The sequence below is a fragment of the Fringilla coelebs genome (genome assembly GCF_963513975.1).
Source record: "Fringilla coelebs genome assembly, chromosome: Z".
NCBI classification, from domain to species: Eukaryota; Metazoa; Chordata; class Aves; order Passeriformes; family Fringillidae; genus Fringilla; species Fringilla coelebs.
The window spans coordinates 20860882-20882688 of NC_140031.1; the positions used below are offsets into that span (position 1 = coordinate 20860882).

Sequence of the window (21807 nt, forward strand, 5' to 3'; positions counted from 1 at the left end):
TTTCTTAGACAAAAAAGATAAAAAATACTCTGAGGTATAAGCATGACATATTCAAGGCACTCCTAGAATCATTTGATACATAAAAAATCCCAAACACTACCTTATTCGGAGCAACCTGGTAATATCTCCTGTACGTGCTGTTTCCCTTGCAGCTTTGAATTGTAGCAGTCATGGTCTATTTGACCAACAACAGAAAAAAAGGGTTATGAAAATGTATCAATTTTTTTCAATAATTGTTAATGCAATATAGCTCTTATCCAAATCACAGTGAAGCTTAAAGAACATCCTTCCTTCAGTTTAAATAGTTAATTAGGTGGTTTGAGGAAAAACAAATAAATTGTTCCTTGCCTCTTCTCATTTTAACATATCTTCACAACCACTCCAGTTTTTCATTTTGAAATACAGAGAACCAGAAATCTGAGTTACAAACAGATAACAGGTATCCAGATTACTCTAATGCTTTATGGAATGCCTTTTGGAAAAAAAATATATTGAGATTTATATTCAAAGAAAGTACTAATGACAGAAATAAAATGGAAAATGGAAGTATCACAAATCTGAGGAATCATCTGGTTTAGTGTCCTGAGAATGGTCAGCAGCAGATGGCATCACTTGCCTGCAGCGGAGTTCCTTCTACATCCAGTATATTTCTAGCTCATTGTGACCTAGATCCTACAGCATCAAATACCTGAAGCACCTACCTCTCCTTCAGGCTCTCTGGAAAGTTTGACCCTGTTTGTCCACACACATCACAACCAAATTCATAAATGACCTCACATCAGATACTAGTTTTCATAAAATTTCTGTACAACTGTTAATCAAAGGAACTAGATGGGAGTGTAGGTATGAATCCATATATATTTTGCAGACTTTTGAAAGGTAGAGTTTATAAATCATTCATTAACAAATAGTGAGTGATTAAGGGACATTTTAAATGACACAGAACCTTAACTAAAGTCAAAGGGCAAATCCACAGGCAGCATGATATCAGCTGCCTGCAGGGAGTTTAAAAGAGGTTGGGCTTGAGCCTGTTGGATGGCACAACCTTATCTGTGCTTTCTCTACATTTTTATCAAATTCATTTGAGAACAACTTGTTGATGCTGACAAGGCAGTGTTCTGAATAGGAATTTCTTAGATAAGCTTACGAGTTATTGCATATAGAGCTAATGTCACTGTCTCCTTCTTGGTTTGCACAGATCTTTTCTGGAAGGTCTGTGTAATGGTTTTGATTTATCTGTTCTTTGGTATCATACAGTTTGAGGCTGTGAAATTTTTTTTGTTCAGCTGAGGCTGAAGCTAACAAGGCTGACTTGAGAGTTCACCCAAAGTTTTCTTTCATCTAACTGGACACTACCTTCTCAACAGGTCATCTGACAACCTGCAGAGAAGAAGGCCCTGTTCAGCTCATATTTGGCTAGAGCAGATGTCCCCTGGATTTCTCTAAAGTAGAAGCAAGGGTCAGACAGCTGAAGGATGGAACAATGGTGTTAGGGTGTGGTGGTCAAGCCCTGCATTTTGGGTTTTTTTTTTAACTTTATGAGAGCTCAAAAATGTAATTGAAGACACACATGCAATTTCGTTTGGAATTCTGCATACTTAAAAATATCCTGCTGGTTTAAGCTTAGCTTATCTTATTTTGAGAGAGCAGCCAAACTCACACCCAATTGCTTGCTCACTCACTCCTCAGCAGGATATGAGGAGAAGACAGGAAGAGCAGGAATGAGAAAGATTAGGTGGAAATAAAGATAGGCACATTGACTGTCTGTAGAGCAGGTTTGACTTGGGAAATATTATCCTAATTTATTGCCAATTAAAATTAAAATAATTACTAATTTAAGTAATTAGAAGAGAAAAGAAACATCAAGCTAGCACCTTTGCTGCCTGGCTTCTGTGCTAAACTTCACTCCAGACTCCTCTACCCACCCCCACCCTCCTGAGTGGTGTAGGTGGGATGGGAATATGGGGTTACAGTCCATAACCAATCTTTTTTGTTTCGCCTTCCTCCTCACGTCTCCTTAGCTGTAGTGTGGGCTTCTCCACAAGCAGCAGTCCTGTCAGGAAAATCTGCTCTAGCATAGGTTCTCCACAGGTGGCAGTTCCTTCAGGAACATCCATCTGCTCTGGTGTGCTCCGTGGGCTGCAAAGATCTGCTCTGCCATGGAGAGCCTCCTTCTTTCTCTTACCCTGATATTCCCTCTCTTGTTTCTTACTCCTTTTTTGCTCCTCACTCCTTCTCCCCGTGGCTATTTTTGCCCTTTTTGAAAGTAAGTTTTTTGCTCAGCAGATAGGTTCAGCTGTGTCCTGCCAAGGATCCCTTGTAGAGCTGCAGGAACTGGCTGTGTCCAGCACAGGGAAGACCCTCACCTCATCCCACAAAGGGCACCCTGTTGCCACCATCACTACCAGAACCCTTCAACGGCATCCAACACATCTGGTATTACCTAGAGTGGAGTTTACATTAAATCTCTTTTTTCAGTGCTGTTTTACTCATGTACTGAGTGGTATAAGATTGGGTCTAGTGGAATAGTTTGGATAGTGCTCTGGTAATTTGCCTATTGCCCTTGCTTGAGTTAGTTCAGCCATTGAAACTGACTTCTGAGGGAAGAAGTCTAGAAAATTCTGGTCTCTGATTCTGAGCATTTCAAGTCAAACCCTCTTTTCTTTTTTTTCTTTTTTTCTTTTTTTTCTTTTTTTTTTTTTTAATGTTGTATCTAAATTGTTCTAGCATGGAAATATCTAAAATATGATCAGCCTGGGAGTTAGCAATGTCTAAAATATGTGCCACTGCATTGTGATTTTGTTCTGCTGGCTGTATCATATACTAAGATTGATTCCATCAGTCTTATCAGAGTTACTGGAGATTTACACTGTTGTTACAAAACTAAACCTGATCATCTCTTCTCTTGCTGTAAGCGCTGTTGTAACTGCTTCAAAGCATCAATCCAATTTAATAAGAACAGCACTGCAGTCATTTATGGGACTGCTAGGAAGAAAAAGCCTGGCTTTTTTCCTGGCTGGACTGGGTGGGGAATTGCAATTGTATCACAGTATGCATAAGTAGAGAACAACAAACCAACACATGGCACTGAAGCTGACAGCAGTTTGTGTACATGTTTTTAAAAATAACCCCAGCAAATTGAAGGAACACCAATAAGAATATTTTCCCAGGAACTGTTCAGAAGAAAACACCAGTGTGGACGCCTTCTCTACCTATATTCAAAGTGAATTCACCAGTCTTTTGTTGCCCTCAAGATGTATGCTTACATTATAAAGAAATAAGCAATCTATTTAAGACACAAAAGCAGGGGCAGGTTTATTAGACAGTTGAACCTTAGCTGTAATCAGAGGGGCTTCTGGTACCTGCTACATAAGGGGATTAAGTGTATCTCATCTGCAGTATTTGTCCCACTTCATATCCAAACAGAAGCACTGTGTGTCTGAGGTATGTTTTGGTTTTCCTCTTTTTCATCCTTCTACTACTTTATATTTCGAAACTACGGTGTTTCAGACACTAACTTAAAATACAATCTACAGGGTAATATTTGTGGACAGTAATTTTTCACAGCTCATCAATTCAATTTACATTATTTTTCAAGCAAAGTACATATATAGAGCTTTAGACAGAATTTGATGATTTAATTTTCATTTCTGTCTGGACAAATGTTTATTTTCCTTTGGCTTTGAAGACTGACAACCTTCATTATATGACTTGATAGTTTTTTTGGCTTATAGTATTTTGGAACTATTAATACTTTTATTTGGAGTTAAGCATAGAATTTGTCAAAGCAATGCTTTTGCAAAAAGGTTTACCAAACCCTTCATATATCTTAGCTACTCTTTTAACCAGAGATAGTACATCTGTCTATATTTTTTATGTTGTTGATACTTAAAAGTAAAGTAAGTATCATGTAGGTAAAATGCTGTTCTGTTGTAAATGTGTGACTAAAAGTCTTAAGTTAAATTGACAGACTGTAATAATTTTCAGTTTTAGTAGTCTTATGTTTTGCTTAATCTCACTTAAATTTCACTAATTTCAGTGCAACCGTGAATGTTGGGCACCTGTGGGAATTCAGGAAAATCTCAAGGTGTTTCTCAATTGTAACCAACATTTTGGCAGTACAGTAAAATGATCTGTCAACTGTTTTGGAGGAAAAATATTTTTTTGATTAATCCTGACTCTTTTCCTTTGCATTTAAGGAGGAGCATTTTAATATTTTCTTACTTGTATTTTGTCGGAACCCAAGACATCCCTCTGGCTGCCCTGGATGGCTCAAGCCTGGCTGGGGGCTCAAAGATCTTGGTACAAAACCAAAAACACCCATGGCTTTGATTTTAACCCCTGGAGAAAATTACTAACTTTATGTGAAGATTTACAAGCCGTGAGAGTTCAAGTAGAATGATAGTTTGTCGTGTGCCATGGACAGACCTGCTGGACAGACCTCCACTGGTCAGAAAAAGATTGTTATAGATAACAGAGAATAAACAACTTTGAAAACCACAGCCAAAAAATCCTGACTCCCTCGATCTCGGGGCTGGGAAAAAGGGACTTTTTAACACCTCAGGGTCGTCTCAACCACAGAGACTCTGGGAGTATTTTAAAATAATTACCAAAATAGCTTCATTTACCTCTCTTAATGATACTGGGTACTATATGGTTGGTGTAAGAGCTCCCTCTATAGGTTTTATTTTAAATCTCAGGTTAGGAAAATAAAAAGGAAAGGAAATTCTACTTATTATCAGTGCTTTATAAACATATTCAGTTGAACAACATTCCATAATTTTTAGGCAGCAGGATTTTATGTAAAGAAAGCCATTGATTTTACCAGTGGTTAAATCATGAGAATGTAATAATTTATTACAGATTTTATAGAACTTACTTTTGTTATTACAAAAAAATTGTACTTTTAATAGCAGCCTGATAAGCTGCATAATTTAAGCTGCTGTTTTATGTAGGAGTAACACAGCATTTTCACTTTTGTAACTACCTTTTATACCATCAACAATGAGTTGCTGGCCTGTGTCTCATGGGCCGGTGCTCAGTGCTGTGCTAGCTCTCATATATCCAGCTGAACATAACCTATTAAATAGCTCTGTCGCAAACACAATTTACCACAGTATTGTATAAGATCATGTTATATGAGGTTTTTCTTGAATAACTTTAGTGGTCTTCATAAAAAAATGAGCTAGACTAACTAACTGAACAGCTGACTTGAGGGAGAATATCAGAAGTTTGCATGAACTTTCCTTTGTATATAAATATTGATTTGGTATATAACTATTAAATAATATTTAATAATAGTTCATAATAAATGTATAGTAACCAGCACTCTGAAATTTATGTCTGTACTAGTCTCCTGTTTAGCATTTCTCATGACATGGCATTGTACACAGAGAAATAGAAGAATTGATAATACTTTAAAAGGAAATGTTAAGCCCTGTACACAGAATTCAAGGATTATAAAATAAATCTTTGTGGGCATTCATATCAGAGCATTTGCCTTTCAGAGATGAAAGTGAGGCCTATATACATGCATAGAAGCAAATTGTTTGGTTGCAGACTAAAGGAATTGTTGTGGTCATTATTACAACTAAACACTAATTAAATAATTTGAGACAATTAGTGAGGGTACTGAGCTGGAAATGATTCTCATTGTATAAACTCTGTATAATATTCTTCTTGGATATCACTGCTGTTACTCTGGATTTGCAGATGAGAGAAGAATTTTGCCCGTAGTCCAGTTAGAAATGTTCTGTATTCTTGAGAAAAGAAGAATGGGTCAGAACGTGCATATATTATTGATGTTTCTAGTTATTACTCTTATGCTGTTCATAAATAGAGTTCGCAAAAAAAAACCACACTAGATTTATGACAGCAAAAAAAGTCAATTAAAATGTCTATTACTATGCTTTTGAATTCTTTTCCAACTTATTTGTGAATAGGAAGCCACTAATAAATCTGAATTGGTTCATGAGTAAGCATCTTATTTAGAATTGCTGCCTTCTCAGTCTTCACGATTAAAAATTCTGTCACTAAGAGCAATAATGTTTTAAAGAAAAGTTTCCTCCGTATTTGCTTTATAGGAATTTAATAGCTGCATAAGGAAAACACACTTTCCTTACACCTGTGTGCAGACCCTGGAATCTTTTTGTCAGTGACAGCTAGAAAGGAACATAGTAAATTATTAATAAACATTGCAAACAATATTCCTGTAGCAGCCATGACTTCTGAGAGCATCTGAGGACTTCTAACTATCTGAAATAGTGCAGAGAAAAATAGAACAGACATATTTATGTTTTATCTAAATCTGCTGCAAGGAAATTACCTTGTCACAATGTAGTGTCTATTTCTCTTAGGGACAGACTTGCAGTTAAATAATTCTAGTTTTCAGGAGAGCTAGACAAATTCAGCTTTTCTTGCATGAGAAAGAGGAGTAGAACTGTATCTCCCAACCAAAAGAGCTCTCATCATTGAGCAGAAAAAGGTGATCATTACCATCTCTGGTGGTTTAAATTTTTTGCAGGTCCCACTTTGCACAGGAGCATGTATGGGCAAATCCCCTTCAGGTAGAATAGACCTGAATAGTCAGTGGCTTCAGAGCAGAAGAAACCTTGGTCACAGAGAAGAGTTGCCTAGACATCTAGGCAACTTAAGCAGAAACTGAATAGGCCTGTGTGTCTGTTGGTGGGTCTTCGGGACTTAGGCATTGCATGAAATAAGCAGTAAGTTTGAAGACCTAAATTTTGGATGTACATCCTAAATATGGAAAGTAAATTGAGTTCTAAAGTTTTTTCCTTTAAAAGAAGTAACTTTGTGCTCACTGAGAAAAAGGCTGTAACATTAAGTGATGCACACACATTGTGTGGGGAGAAGCAGAATTGTGGTTGAACCCTTTTTGTTTTGTACCATAGCTTTATTCTGTATTTATGATAAGATGCAGAAAGTATCATGCATGATAACTCTTCAACAAATCAAGACTTCACTTCAGAAGTAGAAAAGTAGACATGGCTTAAGAGAAGTAAAATATTAAAGTCTAGCCAAAAGAAATAAAGCTGCTAGGATGGGCAGGTTTATTACCATATGTTTGGTGTAGCTCCTGTAGTAATAGACCACAGCAATTGTAACTCATGCTCCAGTAATTTCCTGCCTCTTTGATGACATCTGCTTTGTAATGGATGACAGGTGGAACCAATTATCATTTGTCTCTTCCAATTCCAGAATAATTTCTCTACAATCTTTAGTGTGTTCTGGGGTGGTTTTTTTCTTTTTCAGCCTAATTTTTTTCTTATTTAAGCCTTGTACTGCTTTCCACTTCTGTGATTCCAGCCTAAAAAGTGATACTTAATGTCTGATTTTACAGCCAGGCATGAGAATTGGTTCCTGAAATGGAGGTGTAGGATTTCAGTTTTTGTTTTCAACATTGTTACTACTTTCCTGAAAAAAATCTTGTGCATCCCATTCTCCTCACAGTGCAGTATCACATCACTACTAATTTAAATAAGGGGGAAAAGAAGTTTAGGCAGAATGTATAGAATGAGTAGGCTAAAACTGACTTGTTTCTATTGAGAGTGTCTTCAAAGTAGGGTTGATTATGCTTGATACAGGATTTGTAATCTGAGCAGGGACTGTTAAAGTGGCCCAGTAATCTCCTGCATATGTATCAAGACCAAGGGTAACTGAAATTGCATGGCAAAAAAAGGCTTCAGTCTCACAGAAAATACTTATCCAAAGCATTTAAAGAGAACGCGTCTCAGTCACTTATTTGCCCATTTTCTGAAAACATGCAGAGGAGATAATAAGGACATGCAGTCTTACCAAAGACAGCCCAAATTCAGCTATGTTAAGCCTAGAGTTTTATAGTTCTAATGAATTGTTTGTAAATACTGTTAGGTAGGAAAAGCATAATAGTTTGTCAAGCAGATTCTGATGTGGTTGCTTGCAACAGTAAGGAAGTGGATTTTATGACCCTCACATTCTTCTAATCTCATTTCTAACTACATTTTTCTCTTTCATTGCAGCCCAGAAGATGGTGAAATCCACCCTGAAATCTGTAGGCTGTATATCCAGTTGCAATGTTGCTTAGAAATGTACACAACAGAAATGCTAAAGTCGATATGTCTGCTAGGATCACTGCAGTTTCATCGGAAAGGTACTGGATTGCACAAGTACGCAGATGTTTGTTTTAGAAAAAGAACATTCTTTTGGGGCATGCCTGGATATTTATGAAAGACAAAACACTGTCCTGGTTTTGGCTGGGGTGGAGTCAATTTTCTTCATAGTTGCCATCATGGAGCGATGTTTTGATTTACACTGGAAGCAGCATTGATAATACAGGGATGTTTTAGTCATTGCTAAACCCACACGAGGGCAAGACTCTTTTTGCTCCTCGCCCCACCACACCAGCAAGGATGCTGAGGGGGCCCAAGGAGTTGTGAGAGGACAAAACCAGGACAGCTGATTCCAGCTGACTCAAGGGATATCCCAAACCACATGGCATCATGCTTGGCATAAAGAGGGAGAAAATGAAGTAAAGTGAGGATATCAAAGTGATGGCATTTGTCTTCCCAAGTCATCATGAGGTAGCCTTGTTTTCCTGGGGATGGCTGAACACCTGTCTACCCCATGGGAGTTGTGAATAAATTCCTTGTGTTGCTTTGTTTGCATGTATGGTTTTTGCTTTAAAGTGTCTTTACCTCAACCCAGGAGTTTGCTCACTTTCACCCTCTCAGTATCCTCATCCCACCAGGGGTGACCAAGTCAGCAGCTCTGTGGGGCTTCACTGATGTCCAAGGTTAAATCACAACAAGCACCAAACTGTAAAAAGAATTATATGTATCTCTATAGATAGATTTTCAGTACTAAAGAGGAGATCTATTTCTGTTTATCATCATTCTTACAGAAGTGTGTCTTAGCAGGTAAGTATCGCTAATGTCCTCACCATTTAAGAGTCTGATTCTTTTTTAAAAAGAGTAGTTCCTTAAGTTTTAGCTGTCATTAGTCAGACGAGTGGGCAAACTTAGTTATGTTATTAGACATATTTGTCAGGCAAGATATGTTATTAGTAATGTTGCTGTTACTATTAGTTTTCTTATCTCACTGCTGCTTACCTCTTACTGCTGGTTATCTCTTACTGGTTCCAGTAAATTTTTCCTAACTCCCGATCTTCACCTTTTGTGCCTCCAATTCTCAACTCCAGCCTGCCTCAGCAGAAGGTGGAGGGGGAGAGAGAGAGTGGCCTGTGGTTTGGAAGAATGTCAGTGATAGCACTGGATTGGGGAGTATCCTTCCTGAAACACTACCACAACAAAAGGCAGATAAATATGGTTCAAAAGATGGCCACCTTTATAAAAGCAAATACTAGACTTGGAACTGAAAGGAGATGTCCTCACTTTAGTGAAAATGCATCTCTCTAATCATTTCATACTTGATTAGCTGCCTACCAAAAGGAAGATGTAGAAATGCTTTTAATTTACTGAATAGTTTACTTAGTAACCTCATTGCTCAGTGATGGCACAGGCTGATTAGGTCTGTATCTGTGCTGATTGTAACTACTCTTTCCCCAGATAGTATCTCATCAATAAAAAAACTAGGTAAAGCAAGGAAAAGTTCTGTAATGAACTGTAATAAAGATCTTGTAGTGAACCTGTTGCATTTCCTGTCCTGCTAAAAGGTCCTGTAGCATACTTTTCATATCTACCTGTAGAATACTGCTAAAGACAGGTGTATTTTTATCATGAAAGTAAGAATGGGAGATTTGTAAATGCTTAGATGTGGTTCTCAATTATTTTTTCAAGTCAAAAATAAGTCTATAAAATAGGAAGAGAGAGAATTAGCAGAGCCATTGTAGAACAAGATAATAGTAGCTGTCGAAATGAGTCATCTTTTTAAGACAGATTTACTGCATTTCCTAGCATTGGCAACAGTTGTCAAACCATCTGGTGAACTGCTGAAAGTAAGTAGCTTAAAGTGACCTGAGTAACTCTGAAATGTCTTGTCTCTCCCTTTTACCTCTGTATGGAATCTACATTAATAACTTAAGCTAAACATCAAACTAATCGATGTCTAAAGTTGGATTAGAGGAGTTGCACCTTAGTTCCTACCTTGCAGTAGGTAGACTTTGACAGACATCTGTTTCTCAACTCACCACAGAGACCGCCATGGTAGTTATTCTGGCCTTACCAAATAGTGATTTTTGTCCTTGCCAAATAGAGTGTTTTAGAGATAAACACAGTAACTTCGCTCCAAGCTTCTGTGACATTCTTTGAAACAAATACATAGTAGGCAAAAACTATATGATGACAGGGATTCAAATAATTTGAATATCCAATAGACAATAGCTTTTTTGTATTAAATATTTAGCATTGGCAACACCTAGAAGTATGGCGAGGGCATTATGTAATGATGAAAATTCCAGTCCTGTGTTAATTGTTTTTTCACCATGAAGGTAGCTGCATGCTAGACAGGCACCCATAGGGGCTGTGAAATATCCATTCTTGGAGATACTGATAACTCAAATAGTCCTGAGTAGTCTGATGCAAGCTGGCCCTGCTTTCAGTGGGATGTTACACTAGATGACTTTGCAACTTATTTATTCTATGTTCTGGCAGAACATACAGTTTTCAAAGGAGCATTCTGAACTCATACTTTTTGTTGATTTCTTTACTTACAGAGAATGATACTATGGTGTAGGTGAAGTGCATAAATTTATCTCTAGGAAGTAAATAGACAATAATTCACCATTATAAAATATATTGTGATGCTGCTGTATATAGGTTTTTTATTTCTCCACTTGTTTAGTTTTTCACAGGTCTTTCATTATCTGAGTGACCATATAAAAAAAGTTTCTTTTGTACAAAGAGTACTGCCTTTATAACCTTTGCTTGACCCATAAGTGTGCATGTCTGGTGTTCTTGTTGTTGCGTCTTGAAGCTAATTTCTGTGGGTAATATTTTCCATTTGGATGTAGTATTTCCCTTCTCTAGCCCTCTTACTTGCCAGACAATTTGTATGTTAGGTTTTTAAGCCTCCCATGAGATTTCACCAATTCATGTTCTTACTCAGGTGGCAGCAGAGATTCAAGTAGAATGACATGCAGACTGTTCTCAGCAACCTGTGTCTTATTAATAATAATGTAGGTATTATTACCTTGATCAGAATTTATCAAACAAGCTATAGAACTGATAAAACTAAGGCAGTGTGCTGATGCTGATGTTCTTTTCCTAAGAGAAACTCAGCCAGCAGGAAAAAGATATCTTACTAGGAAAGATACTGTCTTAAGGGAACACCGCATAAAATTTTAACGTCTTTTGACTGTCTTTCACAGCACATATCTTCTCATATCTCCTTATCTTTCTTTTCAGCTGAACAAATATTCTTTTATTTGCTGTATATATATCAATCTTACAGTACAGAAATTTCTTGCATGTTTACAGTGTTTTAGAATAAATCACTGCTATTATAGAACCTCTACCTAGAAAAGTCAGATAGTCTGTTATTTCTTTGAGATGTAACAACCACAGTGGGGCCAAAAGCCATAAATATCTGTTGCTGTGTTATGCAGTAAGTAAACTGGGGTAAGTGCTCTTCAATAATTTTTTTATTTTGTAAGATACCTACTCTACGAAAGCCCAATGTTGAGAATATATAATGATTCAACAGTTCAGCATTCAGAAAGTTTGCATGGAGCATAAGGAATCATGCCTAAGTATCTCTAATTCAAGTGTTTTGTAGTTACTAAGTTTTTGGCCACCTGATCATTTATTCTATTACTCCTCCTTTCCATAATCCCAGGAGTTCTGGCTAACTAATACACATATAAGTACTTACTTGGCCATACATCTTTCTTTTAACAATTAGGAAATTGTTGAATGTCATATATTTTATTTATTGCATACCATAAAGAAAAAATAACAGTTACTGAGATGTGTGAGTCCCACCTGACAAATATAAACACAGGTGAGGGCAGAATGATACCAGCACTAACCAAAGTGATAGGTACCTGTATAATCATGCGAAAAAGGCAAGAATTGAGTCTTACAGGAAAATCAAGCATGCATACTACTTGTGTTTCATGTAAGAAATTAATATAGTTAATTATTTTATTTCCAGCATGTGTTTTGTGATAAAAATACATATTTCCTTAAAATAGTACCTAAAAGTGATAGCTTATGTTACAAACTACAAAAATAAACCCTTGGTTCAGTGGAGAGATTTTTTGCTTTTTGGCTTTGTTTAAATGACATGCTTTTTAGAGTTTTGAAGGAGAAAGGAAGGATTATTTAATGGTTGTGCTGCAGTCTCAGTGTTCTATTTAAAGACTGGTAGATATAAATCATAACTTACACACATCACTTATGCAAGAGGCATAAGATGGAAGAGTGTAGAAGAGCTTACAGGTAAAAATCAAGAGACTCACCCATTCTTACATGTGCACTATGAAGTGAAGGAGTGGGACAGGAACAGCCATGGAAGGAGGGTAACACAACTTTCACCATAAAATCCTTGTTCCTTTTGCATTTTCTTTAATAATAGTATTTCTAGTGAGACAGTCTCCAAGTTCTGCAGGTCCCAAGTGTAAATGAAAAATTAAATTCCTCAGGCTGTTAGCCATATGTGTCAAATACCTTTTTTACTTCCTGCACAATTCTTTCCTATTCCCCTTTCTAGGTTTTCCTGCTTGTGTACTTGCTGTGATATATAGCTTGTGCATTTATCCTTAACTGACAGGTTAGAAACCTGATGTAAACACTACTTTCTTTTTGAGAGAGAGATTCTCTCAGCTTTGTTAGTCTGGTATCCACTCAAAGATCTCTAGTTCCTCTGCAGTGAAATATAACTAACACCGAGGGACTTTTTTTTTTTTTTTGTCCTTTCTTTTCATTCATCACAGTTTCTGTGCAAATTAGGTGGTGACTAAGAGTAGGTGCCTAGGGTTGCATGAAGGAAGCAAACAGAGATCACCACAGAAGCAATAAGGGGCACAACAGGTGAGACACATAAAACCAGATGATGTATGTAACCTTACTGAACTGACAGTTTTCTGCCCTCATATTTATCCTCACTCAAGTTTGATGCTCAGCATTATTTAACTAAATTGATTTAATTTCAGATCAAAATAATTTTCTGCTTTTTACAGTAAAAAAAAAAAACCAAACTGAATTACTGATAAGAAAAGAAAGAATATATCATTGCAACTAAAATTATTAAAAATCTTTCCACTGACTACATTGAAAGTAAAATTAAGGGTTCATACTAATTTTTTGAAGTATCTATGACAGAAGGTATCCTTACCAGTGACTATAAGGATAAAAAGATTTAGAAGCTTTTGTTTCCCTATAGGCTATGACCAGGGTAGAAATGTTAAGCCTGAGTCATACATTATTCAAGCAAAGCCTTTATTATTAGCTGACTCTTTAACTGCTTTCAAGAGACTGAGCAAAGGATCTGAAATTCAAGAAAGGCTTCATGAATTGCTCACTATACAACAGAATTACTGGTCAAGAGCTTTTTCCAGGTGAAAAGAGATCTGTGTCCTTCATTCTGCCAAATCTGCAAGAGCTTGTCTTTGTGCTGATGAAAAGAACATTACAGTCTCTGCTTCTCTTCTCAAGCTGAGAAAAGGAACCTTTACTATTATTTCATCTAGTGCTGTTCCTGTTTCCATTGAAACACCTTTCACATCCCTGAAGGATGCATCTCTACAGCATGTCACCAAAGGTCAGGTCAGGGTTCCACCGTAACACTTAAAGATAATGGAACAATCCACTAATGCCCTGTTTCATGAGTAATGCCTGGTGATATCAGTGTCACATTAGATGGTTTACCTGAAACCTTTTTTGTGAAAAAGTAATATGTGAGATATTGGTAACATTATGTTGTGTTACAGACTTCTTGTGATGGGGAAAAATAATGAAGCTTATATGACTGAACAATGAAAACTGTACCATATGAATCACCTTAAAATAACAGCATAAGCTGCAGTTAAGGACAAGAAAAATTTGAAAGTTAAACCTACAGGGTGATACAGAGTATAATACATGTAATCTGTGAAGCAGGCTTAGTCTGCTGTTCCACAAGCAAGTAATCTTTCAGCATAACAGCTTGTAACCAACAGAAAGGTTTTGGTCTCTTTGTCTCCCCTCCCTTATAATGCCTTCATTTCTTCTTAATTTCCACTGCTTTTGTAAAAGGAGCAATATGATCCTCCTTCTCTGAAACTTGCTCCTGGATATGTAGGGTTTTTGACTGACCTTGCTTAAACCCCTTCATCAGAAAACATCACATTTTATTTTTCCTTTTGTTGGGGTAATCTATCATTTCAATGGCGAAAGTGGATCACAGAAGGATTTGATAAAGCACAAGTTAGCAGTGGAGGGGTAGTAAGCCACAGAGAAAGGACACAGAAGATTCTTTCCCAGAGGCTGAATTTGTTATGATCATGTCATGCGCTCTTTAGGATTCATTTAAGTAACTGTGGGCTTCCTACTGGCTTTGAAGAACATTAAAACATAAACAAGTATCCTCTGTAGCATAAGCAACATCTAGTTTGAGACAGGTAGCTAAGAATAACTTCTTTTCTTTCTTTTTTTCAAGGGAATAATTTACCAGAATGCAACTATTTAGACAACTTACCCAATAATGTTACCTTGTGATCCAGAAAATTATATATTTTAAAAAACAAGGTTACCTGCCTGATAGCAGGGATATGTATTTGTGATGTGGATGAGCAGTATACCATGTTCTGCAGTTTTGGTCTCTAGTGTCCCAGAAAAATGGCCTGAATGACCACTGCTCTATTAGCTGGTCTTGTACTTCATGCACTTTGTCAAACCTTACAGGAACTACTCAGATTTGTACTGATGTCAAAACTTTTCCTATTGCAAAAATTGCAAAATTAAAAAACATTTCCAACACAACTTTTTGTACCACTGGTTTAAATGTTGACAGTTGTCTGGGATGCACTCCAGTGTGAATTTTCTTCTGTATTTGCTGCCAGAATTGTACTTGCGACTACAGAAAAGCAATGCTGTCAGGTAGTCCAAAGGAGATTTGCAGGTTTACCAAAATATTCTTCCAATGGTTAGCTCTCTTGAATGCTCCATTATCATCCTTTATCCCATTCTCTTCTTCACAAAAGCTCTGGAAGATCTGTCCTGAAGCACCCCCCTTCAATTTCAACACTATATTTAATTTTCATACAGGGAGCGTGAATTAGGTAGGTGTCAACAGAGAAATTCAGAATGTATTGCATTTGGGCTGTGGGTGGTGGCAGCTTTATATTGCTGTTAAATCATAAAGTACAAAATTTCTCATTTTTGTCTTTGGTTTTCCCTCAGTATTGCTGTAGTACTTGGAGACATGGATTGCAGTGTTCTTTAGTGTCAGAGTTTTGAAGTTGTTTCCAGAGTGTGTGTTGTGGTTTCCTCACTTTGTTCTGATTTGTCTTCTGGCTGTTATTTTGTGTTCCATGAGAGCCACTGGAGTTTAATTGAACCCTTTTAAATTGGTAAAATATGGCAGCACTCTGATTTCTAGCTTGGCATGGTCTGCTCTGCTTCTGAACAGTTCTTACTCAGAGTTTGCATTTAAGTAGTCTTTTTCTCCATTTGTATTGTGCAAAGTTCAAAGCATCAATTAGATAATTTGAGTATCTGTTTTAATCAATAAATAATAGGGATACATGTTTTGTTTAAATATTTTAAAGGAAAAGAACCTTGTGGCCCACCCAAGATCTTAGATACTAAAGTGGAGGAGAGTTCTGAAGTACCTATTTTAGAAGACATGTCATTATCACCAACAGATATTCAACAGCATCTATGGCAGGTTTCCACAGATATTGAAAACACTGAAAGGTATGTGTAGTACTTCATTCCTAAACAAACAAATTTCTTTCTAGGATTTATTTAGTCATCTTTAATTTTACAGCCAGTGCGGCTACTATGAAAATTATAAGTAAATTAAATAACCTGTTAACTTCTCTGGTACATTTAATAGAGTTTTTGATTTTGTGAAATACGCCTGAAATATGCCAGACTCCAATTAAGCATTTTAAAATCAAAAATACAGAATGTAATTAATTTCAGTTAGTTCTGCCCATACTTTTAAATTTGGAAGTTTTAGGAGGGGAGGGGAATGTCATAGCAGTATTATCTTACTCCCTTAACTATGCAGTTGAAAAACAAAAGTGAGACCCTTTACTAGAGGGTAATCCCGATGGCCAACATTTCTTTGCAAAAAGTCCTATTTTGAGGCTTTGTATACTAAGTTGCAGCTGAGATTTGAATTGTTATTGATGTGGAGAATAAACAGTGCAATTTTTTACTAATCATGCTGCTGCATTTCTGAGAACCATTTTATGAGTAGATGAATGAAGCAAGACCATATTGCATTTGAATCCTGAAAGCATTAAGACATTACAAGCCTGTAGGTCTGCCATCTGTGTACAGAATGGAAACTCTTTGGAAGTTTCTGGCCTTTTTCAAAACATATCAAAATGTTATTTGCTCTTGGAGGTGATGTGTTGTTATCATATTTTCCATCATCTGCCTTCCAAAAAATATAATGCCAGAGTCCTCAAAAGGCATGTGACAATGATAGCCCTCTTCCTAAAATTTTCATTTAATGTGCAGTGTTAAGTATCAAGGGTTAGTTGCATAGCTTATCATTTTCTTCTGAACAGTGAAACACATTCATAGCACAAGCTTCAAAATTCTAATAAAGGGGTATGAAAATGATATTAGTACTAGCTAATAGTAATTTTAGGACATACTGTGTGTTTTGCCTCTAGGGTCACATTGTCCCCCAGAGGCTTTTAATATTAAATACTCAAGTGCCAGAATAGGTCATAAATTTGAACCAGGAAAAGTTAGTGTCAGACTTTCATAAACGTACTCCCCTATTAATTTTATTGCTCTTTCTTTTGGTATGCATCTTCTGAGACATGTATGTAAACCAAATGCTTGCTCGATAGATTTTTGTATTTATTGCTCCATTGTTTTTGCATATAAAGCTATAACAATTGAAGCCACACCCCATGCAGTCTCTACAATTGTTGTTCCATTGCATCTTTTTAAACTGTTGTATCCACAGAGATATGAGAGAAATGAAAAACCTTTTAAGTAAACTCAGGGAGACTATGCCTTTACCACTGAAAAATCAAGGTAAGTTTTGAATTTTCTTTATTTAATACAAATTAAGATAATTGAAGGGTTTTCCTTCCTTTATATACAAAAAAGCTAGGGTCCTTTTATGGAAATTACAAAAAGAAAAATCTAGGCAAAATCTCTTCCCTGCTGATTCAGTAGAGCCAGAATCTAGTACATGATCTTTGGCCTCTTGAGTTTCAGATGAGGTATTCTGGAATTTATAGATACAGTATCTATAGATAAAATAGTAGACTTTTCTTGGTGATACAAAGGCAGGAGCAGAACTACTTCCCAGTGTCTAGAGTCCTTCTTTATCAAAGGTAATGAAGGTGCAAATTGCACAGACTATGAGAGGGATCCTTCTGACTGATGAGGTTTGCTTCACCCCTACAAGGCTTGTAGCTTCTGTGACCTGACATTGACTTTCTGCAGAAAAGCTACTTGCCTTGAGTCTGCTACCAGGCTGCTTTTGGCATAGACAGCTATCAAGCACCCCATAGAAATGCACAGGTGGGCAGGATCTCCATCCTATGCATGTATGTAGCAATGAGCCTTTATTTTGTTGTCATTTTAAATATTCCGCATCTCTCCACACATGCAACACAAGCAACACTCTCTTTGTTTGTGAGAACAGCATTAAGATAATAATTTTTCTTTTTGATTTCTTCTTGATAATGGGTGTTCCTTAAATGTGGTGCAGTCTTTGCACAGTGGCAGCTGATGAAATGTACTGAATGTGTCCTAGATCTTTTCCCCAGTAACTAAGCAGCCTGGCATTCATCATAATACGCTAAGAGATGAATATAGAATTATTGTATTCATTATACAAGTAAGATTTCATGGCAGGGTAGCTTGATTGAAAACTACACTGAAAGGTAAAAAGGAATCACTTGTGATACAGACGTACCATTGTAAAGACTGGAAGAGGGATGAAAGGTCCAGGCTTAGTCTAGAAGAAAAAAGTGTGCTGGAAATAAGGAAGGGAAAGACAAATTGGGGGAATATAATACATAGAGAAATTTGAATTCATTACAGAGATAAAGGCATACAGAATTCTTCTTTGTTGCCTGGTGTAAATACTGCCCTTCAATAATGACCAGAAAATCACTGACCCCCTGTGCAGCAGGATACGAAGCGTCCCAGGGTTTTAAAACTTGGAGATAGGCCCCAGGATCAGGGAATCATCATTATTATGGAGATCCTGTTAATTCGCATTGTAAGACTCTCAAATGCAAAATTCAGGTTATTATTTTCTCTGTGCTCTATGGGATCTACCACAGAAAGGGTTGTCAAGCACTGGAATGAATGCCCAGGGAGGTGGTGGAGGTGTTCAAGAAAGGACTGGACCTGGCACTTAGTGCCATGTTCTGTCTGATGCAGTGCTGATTAGTTGGACTCAATCTTAGACACAAAAATGTTTCTGTGATTCTGTGATTGTGTAGATGCTGCTAGGACACATAAATGATAAAATCTCTTTTCTGTGCCTGTCTGTACATGCCTGTGTTAAAACGTGGGGTTTTTCATCACAGATGATAGCAGCCTCCTAAACTTGACTCCCTATCCACTGGTAAGAAGACGGAAGCGAAGATTCTTTGGATTGTGTTGTCTTGTCTCAAGTTAGAAGATTAGGCACAGAAGCACCAAGGAAATCATGACTTTGATTAAACCACTGTTATTTGACCACTGAAAAGATGAAAGTGGCGAATCTTGACTATAAAGTATATTTTCTACACTAGGCTATTCATTTTTGTCTTCTGCTCCATCCCCCTTTTCAAATAAGAATTTTAATACTTTCAAATTATGGTGGTCAAAAAATGGCTGTGGAATAGATCTAGCATATTTAAAACTTTTTAAAGTATGTTTTGCATGCTTACTTTCAATCACTCAAAGAAGACACATGAATTATGATTCATATATAATTTTAGAGAGTTTTTTTAATTGAGCTGCAGCTAAAAGTTTGTGTGTAGTACAGTACTCTTACTAGTATCATATTAAAATCATACTCTAACAGTCTTTAAGCATAGGAGAACATTTGATCATTCTCTCACAGTCTTTAAGCATAGGAAACTATTTAAGAGCAAAATTATTAAGACATTCAAACAATATTGTAACAGAATTTATACAAAATATCCAGTTGCTTTTTTTGTGCTCTCATTCATATTTAGTCTTCCACTGTATCTCAACTTCAAAGCTTTATAGAAAGATACCTTAATTTATGATTTAAAAAACCCATATATGAAAATAGGTAGGACTTGTAAATACAGAGAAATCATAATATCTATAAACTGTACAATGCTTAGAAGCAACAAATTTCCTTTTCAGGCAATAGTATATCTACAAGCTTTTGGAAAAAAATAAGTAATTTATTAAAAGAAGTTGTATTAAAATAAACAATGTAAAACACAACGCCAAACCATTTTGTTGCCAGTAAAATTCAAAGCATGGTGTCTGCATATCAAGTATTGATCTTATAAGGCATGCCAAAATTATCTCAGACTGTAAGACACTAAACGTTTTACATTGTTAATAAAGTTTTTTATTTAAATTAATTGTTGTCTTGTTTCTAGTTGTACTGCCAGACTGTATTTTTTTCTAATTTTGTTGTCAAAGTACTACACAAATTTGTGACAATATTTCCCTTTCAACAAGAATATTTACAAAGACAGATTAAAAAAATATGCATGACTAAATTCTTTAAATAGCACAAAAAAAGGTAACTTCAATGTGTTTGAAGATTTCAGGTAATGTACTATTTTTAGTCATATATATTCCTAAGCATCTGAACTGTGTCCTTGTGAGAGCAAACATTTTTAAGAAGAATGGAATCCAAGTCCACAGCACAATGTTTTTTCCAAGTTAAGTCTGTAAAATTTTCTGCACATTTCTCAGGAACCTTGTGCTCATTAATCAGAGCTGTTGTCCGTAGCATTCAGCACTGACATGTTTTCATAAGAAGTTTCAAAGCGATAGACTCGCTCTATGATTCCATCCCCACAAATACACTAGATTTTGCAACTGTTAAAACTTTGGAAAAACAACTCCTGGTGTCTAATAGCTATCAAAAATACTGTCTGCAAAACTGATCAGTAGTTACAATTAACCAATTAATTTTTTTTCACCATAAGTGAAAAAGAAAGACATTAATGCCAAAAAAAGTGTATGAATTCAAGACTGAATGTACAGGGATACCATGAGAAAGAAAGGGGGAAGGAAAATTTCACACAAGATTTTTTCAGAAGTCCTGGTTTTTGATACACACAGAGAATCAGATGGGCAAAGTAGTGACCTTGTCTAATTCATTACCTGCCCACATATGATCACAAGGAATTTCATATGCCAAGTTACATGACAGGTCATATCTCTGTGTTTTAACCACAGCTATTGCAATGGAATGTACATTAGTGAGACAAATAAATAAACATCTCAATATTATGAAGCTCTTGATGTCAGTCATTGTCACAATAGGACATGAAATGAACAACACACAGAAGTTGAGACGTCTAAGGTAAAAAGAGCATAGTTTGTTTCTGACTCCAATATTTATAGACCTTCAAAAGTGACTATGGATTGGAAAATGAAATTGCTACCTCTCTAGCTACACTGGTTAAACCAACAGTGCATCAAATTTTTCTTCTTTCAGAAAGGAATGTAAAACAATTATTATTTACATAAAAAGTGCGTGAGAAACTCCATTACAAAAATGTAAACATTATAAGGCTTTGAAGTGCTTAGAAGAACAGGGCGACAGTCATATCACAGTGAGTTACCTAACTTCAGCACATTCTGTGATAGACTTGAACATATTGTCTTCAAAGCTCTTTGAGATTGCAGTATATTGAAGTGTACAGTAATATGTGTCCTTGTACCTTTTGTTATTCTGGAAACTTTAGCAGTGTTTCTGCTTCCTCAGTTGAAGTCTACTAAATCGCAGTCTTTATTCATTTTGAAGCCTTTCTATAATTCTAAGCAATCTAGCATCTTACTTGAAGCGTTTTATATTGCTACTAATCCTAATTTGAGACATGCTGCAATTTCCAAGCTTTATGGCCCGTTAAGGAATATTGGTGCTCAAGGGTGAATGGAAGTTCTCTTAAGCAATAGTGACATGAAGCAAGTCCTGGTAAGTATCTGAACTGAAGAGGTGTCAAGGGATAAAAATTGGTTAACTTAGGAATGCAGTGAATTATCTTTCACTACTTCAAAAGAAAACAAGAAAACTTTTTAAGTCCCAGAACATGATGTCATTACAAGAAAGATAAAAGTTAATGATATTACTACATTTTAGTTTCATGATCCTACAATTGTAGGATCAAAGTTTAAAAGTTCCCTCAGCGAATTGTTATACAAATTATTTAGAGATTATTTAAAACTTATTATTTAGAATTATTTAGAACAAATTATTTAGAGATTATTTACTTTCCAAGTACTTTGAAATACTTCCCATTAAACTCCTAAATGTGTGGAAACAAGCCATTCAGGGACAATACTGAGGAAAGCAGCACTTGCTTTCTAAATCTTTCTTGGAGTTTGAACATTTTACTTGAAAGTATTATGAGTTAAAGGCACCATAATTATTTTGCAGGGCAGAAAGCAAGTAAATATTCCTCTTCCCACCAAATATGTCAAGTTTCACCAACTCTTTTTTTTTAATAAACTTTGTGCA

The 21807-nt window shown here is 36.2% G+C and overlaps 1 protein-coding gene across 1 annotated transcript in view; it reads left to right on the forward strand.

The window, feature by feature from the left end:
- RGS7BP (regulator of G protein signaling 7 binding protein) overlaps positions 1 to 19693 on the forward strand; it is a 35243-nt gene extending 15550 nt beyond the window's left edge. The window contains exons 3-6 of the mRNA XM_084225022.1: positions 8019 to 8149; positions 15704 to 15851; positions 17089 to 17159; positions 18674 to 19693. Of these exons, the coding sequence (XP_084081148.1) occupies positions 8019 to 8149; positions 15704 to 15851; positions 17089 to 17159; positions 18674 to 18765 (442 nt within the window). The 3' untranslated portion in view covers positions 18766 to 19693. The remainder of the gene's footprint in view (positions 1 to 8018; positions 8150 to 15703; positions 15852 to 17088; positions 17160 to 18673) is intronic.
- Positions 19694 to 21807: the final 2114 nt, after the last annotated feature.